The 8,225-nt window shown below is 44.0% G+C and overlaps 1 protein-coding gene across 1 annotated transcript in view; it reads right to left on the reverse strand.

The window, feature by feature from the left end:
• LOC139420582 (telomeric repeat binding factor (NIMA-interacting) 1) overlaps positions 1 to 7,332 on the reverse strand; it is an 11,399-nt gene extending 4,067 nt beyond the window's left edge. The window contains exons 1-7 of the mRNA XM_071170768.1: positions 7,143 to 7,332; positions 6,962 to 7,057; positions 6,688 to 6,815; positions 5,619 to 5,705; positions 5,232 to 5,381; positions 4,124 to 4,224; positions 3,750 to 3,776 (exon numbers count right to left, since the gene is read on the reverse strand). Of these exons, the coding sequence (XP_071026869.1) occupies positions 3,750 to 3,776; positions 4,124 to 4,224; positions 5,232 to 5,381; positions 5,619 to 5,705; positions 6,688 to 6,815; positions 6,962 to 7,057; positions 7,143 to 7,326 (773 nt within the window). The 5' untranslated portion in view covers positions 7,327 to 7,332. The remainder of the gene's footprint in view (positions 1 to 3,749; positions 3,777 to 4,123; positions 4,225 to 5,231; positions 5,382 to 5,618; positions 5,706 to 6,687; positions 6,816 to 6,961; positions 7,058 to 7,142) is intronic.
• Positions 7,333 to 8,225: the final 893 nt, after the last annotated feature.

Below are 8,225 nucleotides of genomic sequence, written 5' to 3' on the forward strand. Positions count from 1 at the left end.
GGCCCCCACAGCCGGCTCCTTCTGACAAGGCCCCCACAGCCGGCTCCTTCTGACAAGGCCCCCACAGCCGGCTCCTTCTGACAAGGCCCCCACAGCCGGCTCCTTCTGACAAGGCCCCCACAGCCGGCTCCTTCTGACAAGGCCCCCACAGCCGGCTCCTTCTGACAAGGCCCCCACAGCCGGCTCCTTCTGACAAGGCCCCCACAGCCGGCTCCTTCTGACAAGGCCCCCACAGCCGGCTCCTTCTGACAAGGCCCCCACAGCCGGCTCCTTCTGACAAGGCCCCCACAGCCGGCTCCTTCTGACAAGGCCCCCACAGCCGGCTCCTTCTGACAAGGCCCCCACAGCCGGCTCCTTCTGACAAGGCCCCCACAGCCGGCTCCTTCTGACAAGGCCCCCACAGCCGGCTCCTTCTGACAAGGCCCCCACAGCCGGCTCCTTCTGACAAGGCCCCCACAGCTAGCTTAATGACCACATGAGGTTTGACAGCGCTGGTACATGGGGGCCTCGTTTATAAACATCGCAAAATATACCCCAAAACATGAGTTCACCAGCTCAAGCAAAAGTTTATAAAGACTGAACTAGACGTGAGAAATGTGCTTATCCTCCAACAAACTTCAGACAGTACAGTTTCTCGTGCGTACAGTTTCTCGTGCGTACACACTTCCTGGCATTTAAAAGAGGCAACAGTAGCCTTTAAAAGAACTAAAATAACATGTAGCCAAATATAACAAGATACAATCATCTGCTGTTAGTGAGAAGAGTGAAAAATAGATGTATCTTTGCATTGTAAAATAATTAGGGAAAAAAAAAATCATTGATTTTCTATGATTTATTTAGTTTCCATGACCACTGCAGAATAAATTAATTTTCTGACTGGATGGTTTCACACTGGTGAAAATAGCCTATAGACCAAGAACGATGGATAGGCTTACCATCCGTCCCATCTCTCATTTAAAAAAAAACAGACCCACTCCACAGTGGTAAATAGATACGCTATTTCAAGCAGCCTAATTTTGCTCTATAGTGTAAATGGTAAAACAGACAGACGGTTCACCTTTTCCATTGACGTTTGTTTGGCTAGGTCTGAATAACTGGAACGAGGAAATGTCTTACATATATTATGTTTCTAAATGAAATATATGCATCATAAACATTTAATCTTTTCTGGCCATGATGAGTTCATATTCACCAAGTAGCCATACAACAACTGAGCATAAGTATCTCGTTAAATTGGGCCAATTAGAGAGGTTAATATACATTTGAAGTGTTTGTTCCATACAGAGGACAGGGTGCGTGGTTTATAAACATACAGTAGAATTTAACAGGTTACCATTGTAAAAGAGGTCTACTGTATTTTTTCATTGTGTTCAAGTAGACAATATTTCTGAATTTTGTGGGCAGGGCCTCATATTTAGGGGTCGGGACAAAGTAAAAACGCCAAACATTACTGAAAATAAATACAATTAAAAACGACTTGTTTACAGCTCCACAACAAATTTGCATTTGTTTGTGTCTTTCAGAAACAACAACAAAAAATGTCACCGTAAAAGGAAACATTCTGACAACAAAAAGACATTTGAGTTTGAAACTATTTCCTTTAGATAGTATCTTGGGCCTAATACCCCCAAAGTATAAAGCAAATAGAGGAACGTTGTGTTGTCACCATTAAAAACAAGGTGACTGATGGGTGTTTTCAGACGGAGTTATGTCACCATTAAAAACAAGGTGACTGATGGGTGTTTTCAGACGGAGTTATGATGCTCGTTCACGCGCGTCGTTTTCTGACAGGTCTGATTTATAAACAGGAAGCACGAGTATGTATGGTGTGCGTCAACTTCATAAATCATTGTGCGTGTGTGTGTGTGTAGTCTTCTCAGAAATAGCACAACAGTTTATAAACGACCCCCCCCCCCCCCGGGAAGAAGACATTGACCTACTATAGCAAGGCCATAATCCCCCATAATCCTCTGGTCAAAACTAAAGTGGTTTGACTTGAGGATGAGTGAGCACAACTTTTGACCAACGCCCTAAACTTACATTTCTACCCCTTGACCTTTTCCATATTTTGTTACATAACAGCATTATTCTAAAATGTATTACATTTGTTTTTTCCCCCATCAATCTACACACAATAGCCCATAATGACATCACAATATCCCATAATGACATCGCAATATCCCATAATGACATCACAATACCCCATAATGACAAAGCAAAAACAGGTTTAATGTATTAAATATATATTTTAAAAAGGCATTCAGACCCTTTAATCAGTTACAAGCTTGGCACACCTGTATTTGGGGAGTTTTTCCTATTCTTCTCTGCAGATCTTCTCAAGCTCTGTCAGGTTGAATGGGGAGCGTCGCTGCACAGCTATTTTCAGGTCTCTTCAGAGATGTTCGATCGGGTTCAAGTCCGGGCTCTGGCTGGGTCACTCAAGGACATTCAGAGACTTGTCCCGAAGCCACTCCTGTGTTGTCTTGGCTGTGTGCTTAGGGTCGTTGTCCTGTTGGAAGGTGAACCTTCGTCCCAGTTTGAGGTCCTGAGCGCTCTGGATCAGGTTTTCATCAAGGATCTCTCTGTACTTTGCTCTGTTCATCTTTCCCTCGATCCTGACTGGTCTCCCAGCCCCTGCCGCTGAAAAACATCCCCACAGCATGATGCTGCCACCACCATGCTTCACCATAGGGATGGTGCCAGGTTTCCTCCAGACGTGATGCTTGGCATTCAGGCCAAAGAGTTCAATCTTGGTTTCATCAGACCAGAGAATCTTTAGATCCCTCCAAGCATGCTGTGATGTGCCTTTTACTGAGGAGTCCATCTTGCCACTACCATAAAAGCCTGATTTGGTGAAGTGCTGCAGAGACGGTTGTCCTTCTGGAAGGTTCTCTCACTCAGAAGAACTCTAGAACTCTGTCAGAATGACCATGGGGATCTTGGTCGCCTCCCTGACCAAGGCTCTTCTTCCCCGGTTGATCAGTTCGGCCGGGCGGCCAGCTCTAGGAAGAGTCTTGGTGGTTCCAACGGGTCTTAATACTTATTTACCTACGTTTTTAAAAAACTTTTAATACATTTGCAAAATAATAAAAACAGTTTTATCTTTGTCATTAAGGTGTATTGTGTATAGATTGACGAGAAAAAAAATTAACTTAATCCATTTTAGAATAAGGCTGTAACGTAATTGTTTGGAGTCTGAATACATTCAGAATATACTGTATACAGAGCATTGACAGGAGTGCAGTTTCCATGTTTCAGAAGGTAACCTTGCTCTTCTCCATTAGCTGAAACAAGTCTTTATTTTTACAAGGTCTGTCATTCATTCTTTATTTATTATTATTTTATTAATTGTTTAATTTCACCCCTTTTCCTCCCCAATTTCATCCAGGAAGGTAACCTGTCTCATCGCTACAACAAAAAAGTAATGCGTCCTCCGATACACAACCCAACCAAGCCGCACTGCTTCTTAACACAGCGCGTATCCAACCCGGAAGCCAGCCGCACCAATGTGTCGGAGGCTACACCGTGCACCTGACCACCTTGGTTAGCGTGCACTGCGCCCGGCCCGCCACAGGAGTCGCAGGTGTGCAATGAGACAAGGATTTCCCTACCGGCCAAACCCTCCCTAAACCGGACGACGCTAGGCCAATTGTGCGTCGCCCCACGGACCTCCCGGTCACGGCCGGTTACGACAGAGCCTGGGCGCGAACCCCCTCATTAATTCTAAGTAACTTACTACAAACACTCACCTCATAAGAACACCGGTCTCCTGATTCCTGGGAGGAAAAAGCAGCATACGTTACTTTCACCTCAAAGATCATTTCTAAACTGAACATATGATCGTTTGAGGTTGTTTCCCCCATAATGCTTCGGTTGAGCATCTTCACTTGAATTCACGCTCGTAGTCGACAAGACTGAATTACACAGAATGCCCTGTTACGATGAAGAAAACACACCAAAAAAATACTACTACACTACTACATTCAATTCAGTAAAATCAAATAATAAGAAGTCTAATCAAATCATTTTGATTATGTATGCAGGGTTATTAAAAACAATGTTTCAATAGATCTATAAATAGTGAGATTATGGTAGATAAAAGACATATTGAACCAGTCCTTACACTTTGGAGTGTTCAGAAGATTGGCTGGTAGTATATGACGCCTCCCGAGTCTCAGAATCCTCCCCTGTCTCCTGGCCTGCCTTGACCACCTTAGTGGCTGCCTGAAAAACAGGGGGTCAAGCAGAATAAAAAAACACTATTGCAGGAGTTACTTCCCAAAAGGCACCCGATACCCCTAAGTAAGTATGTAAGCCTTGTACGAGCCAGAAAGACCCATAGGACAGGAGCCTATTCCCTGCTTCTGTAGTTGATGCACCAGTACACAGCCCCAACCCCCCACCCCTCAATCCCTTATTGATGCACCAGTACACACCCCCAACCCCCCACCCCCCAATCCCTTATTGATGCACCAGTACACACCCCCAACCCCTCAATCCCTTATTGATGCACCAGTACACACCCCCAACCCCCCACTCCCTTATTGATGCACCAGTACACACCCCCAACCCCCCACCCCCTTATTGATGCACCAGTACACACCCCCAACCCCCCAATCCCTTATTGATGCACCAGTACACACCCCCAACCCCCCACCCCCTCAATCCCTTATTGATGTCACCTGTTACACCCACTTCAAAAATCAATGAAGATTGAGGGGAGGCGACAGGTTAAATCAGGATTTTTAAGCATTGCGACAATTGAGAAAAGGATAGTGTAGACTACCGGTCAAGCGTTTTAGAACACCGACTCATTCAAGGATTTTTCTTTATTTTTTTTTACTATTTTCTACTTTGTAGAATAATAGTGAAGACATTAAAACTATGAAATAACACACATGGGATCATGTAGTAACCAAAAATAAATGTAAAATAGCCACCCTTTACCTTGATGACAGCTTTCATAGTTGTACCAATGTCTTTGATATTATTCTACAAAATGTTTTTGTTTACGTCGTTAGCATATTCAGCTAGCAGCCTCCGTGTAAAAATCACTCCTACTTGTGCTCATGATGTTAGCATCCTAATAATCAAAGACCAACAGGCGTTTGTGTTTTGGCGCCCCCTTGTGTTTCTAAACCGGTAAATCCCCCAAATATCCAAGGGGTCAGAGAAGAACGGTATGAAAATCTGGATAGTGCCCAACCCTAGTCACTGGTTCAGGTCCCTACCTGGAGCAGGAAGTCCGACGGGTGTTTCTCCAGGAAGCAATCCAGGAAGGTCTGTACGTTCTCCAGCAGACGGTTCCAGCTGAAGTTGAGCAGGAACGGGTGATACGTGTCCCTCTTACTCACGATCAATGACAGCTTGATTCCCAAGTTCTGGAAACGAAGGGAGGGAAATATAGCCCGAGTGCCACTCTGTTGGTGCGATCACGACAGCTACCTGTCACTCGTTGTCATTCCAAATGGTTTGACAATGACATCAATGGAGATGGCAAGAGCACACACAGACCCGGGACCATATATATAGTCATTCATTATTTCATGGAAATCCGTAAACACTGGACAGGTACTTTAAAAGTCCCCAGTCATATGTGCTGTGGAGGCATTGCTTACCTGTGGGATTTCACACTCCTCCTCGAGCCATTTGAGAGCTGATGAAGCCAAGACGCAGTTCCCTTTCTCCAGACACACAGCAACACTCTGGAAGAGAAGACCAGTGAGTTAAAACACACAGCAACACTCTGGAAGAGAAGACCAGTGAGTCAAACACACAGCAACACTCTGGAAGAGAAGACCAGTGAGTTAAACACACAGCAACACTCTGGAAGAGAAGACCAGTGAGTCAAACACACAGCAACACAGTGGGAGGAAAGACCAGTGAGTCAAACACACAGCAACACTCTGGAAGAGAAGACCAGTGAGTCAAACACACAGCAACACAGTGGGAGGAAAGACCAGTGAGTTAAACACACAGCAACACTCTGGAAGAGAAGACCAGTGAGTCAAACACACAGCAACACAGTGGGAAGAGAAGACCAGTGAGTCAAACACACAGCAACACAGTGGGAGGAAAGACCAGTGAGTTAAACACACAGCAACACAGTGGGAAGAGAAGACCAGTGAGTTAAGCACAGCTCATCAGTGCTATAAACAGAATTCAAGACAATACCTAGAAATCCAAGCCCGGTTTCACAGGTTGTATGTGCTGTATTCCTCTCAGAATAAGAGTGCCGATCAAGGATTAGGTTTTATTTTGTCCATGTTGCCAGATGATACCATTACGCCGGTTTACACTAAGCTGCATTGAGGTCGGAAGTCAATTATATAGTTAGATTAAGACGCCGTAGACTGTTACAAGATACGGGACGGAAAATGTACCTCAATGCAGGGATGGGATATGCCACTGTACTCCAAATGTTACATTTATCCACAATGCTCCAGAGAAGATTTAAATAGTACGGTCTTCCTGGAAACCTGCCCTTTTCATCCTCATGCTAGCTAGCATGTAACATTTTTCATTGGAATTTACAAAAGACCAACCTGACCCCCCCCCAAAAAAAATCCCCTTCTGCTCCTGGTCTGGTAAGTGTGTGACTATAATAATAATGAATTGTTACATGTAGACAGACAGTATACACAGTAGGAATGTAGAGCACAGAAAACCAACACATTAAATCATCACCTGAACATAGAGTAGATTGGCGATGTGCTGGAACAGAGTGTCATCCGCCACAGTCTCTTCCTGAGACGCCCAGACACCGACAGCCGACATCAGAGGCGACAACCGCTCGTCTCTGTCGAAGGACACGTCTATAACAAACAAATTATTATTATTATACTAGTTAATAAAGCTATCGAGACATCTAAAAACTTAAAGATCAGTACTGATTGATACCTGCAATGCAAACAAACGAAAGGCAACAAAACGAAACTAAAATATCGCTGGGTTAACTTACCTAAATGTTTCCCGTGCATTATCCGTGCGAGGAAGCCACATATCTGCCTTTTCTGTCTCTGTTCGGTGTTTAAATGAGGGGTACCATCAATGATCGCTAAAACAGAATGATACACACCCGTTATAGCTAGTAACTACATTAGTCCATATAAACTAAATTAACCTCAACTAGCAAAACTTACTTTCCAGCGTCGAAATCGTTTGGTTGAATTCTTCAAATTTGCCCTCTTTGAAGAATTGACACAAACTAACAAAACTGAAGTCAATCATCCATCTATTAACAACAGTTGTCACATCGGAAAAGCATACATTTTCATCTGTCGTGCTTGTAATTATCAATGTTCTGTTATTTGGATCAGCCTCCATCGCTAATGTTTTTCAAACCGTTTACTATAACAGGAAATAAACACATTTTTTTCTTATTGATTCAAAATGTGCGCGTCCATCAGGTGATGGGACGGTCTGTTGAACACAGCTCCCCCTAGCGCCTCGGAGTGGCTAACACAAGCTAAACTTTTATTTATTTATTTGATTTAACCTTTATTTGATCAGGGAGTCATACAAATTTGAGGAGGCACGTTGTAATGGTTTTATTTTGGTCAACATGTTTTCTATTTGAATTTATTTAGCATATGTCTAGAATTCTTCAGCGAACGCTGGGTTGTGATAACTGATTAATAAATATGTAGAGGGTTACCCCTCGCCCCAGTAGGCTACTCAATGTGAAATGTCTGGAAAACAATGACATGCTAAATATTTTATTAAACTAGGCAAGTAAGTGAAGAACAAATTATGACTTACCCCAGCCAAACCCAGACAACACTGGTACAGCCTGGAATTGAACCAGGGTGTCTGTAGTGACACCTCTAGCACTGAGATGCAGTGCCTTAGACCTCTGAACCAGGGTGTCTGTAGTGACTCCTCTAGCACTGAGATGCAGTGCCTTAGACCTCTGAACCAGGGTCTGTAGTGACACCTCTAGCACTGAGATGCAGTGCCTTAGACCTCTGAACCAGGGTCTGTAGTGACACCTCTAGCACTGAGATGCAGTGCCTTAGACCTCTGAACCAGGGTCTGTAGTGACTCCTCTAGCACTGAGATGCAGTGCCTTAGACCTCTGAACCAGGGTCTGTAGTGACACCTCTAGCACTGAGATGCAGTGCCTTAGACCTCTGCGCCACTCAGGAGCCCAAATTGAAGCATGAAACACAGAAAATAGCCTTGAATAACATATTTATTTATATTCAAGGGCAAATATTTAGATA

The sequence above is a fragment of the Oncorhynchus clarkii genome, chromosome 11, assembly GCF_045791955.1.
Source record: "Oncorhynchus clarkii lewisi isolate Uvic-CL-2024 chromosome 11, UVic_Ocla_1.0, whole genome shotgun sequence".
Taxonomy (NCBI): domain Eukaryota; kingdom Metazoa; phylum Chordata; class Actinopteri; order Salmoniformes; family Salmonidae; genus Oncorhynchus; species Oncorhynchus clarkii.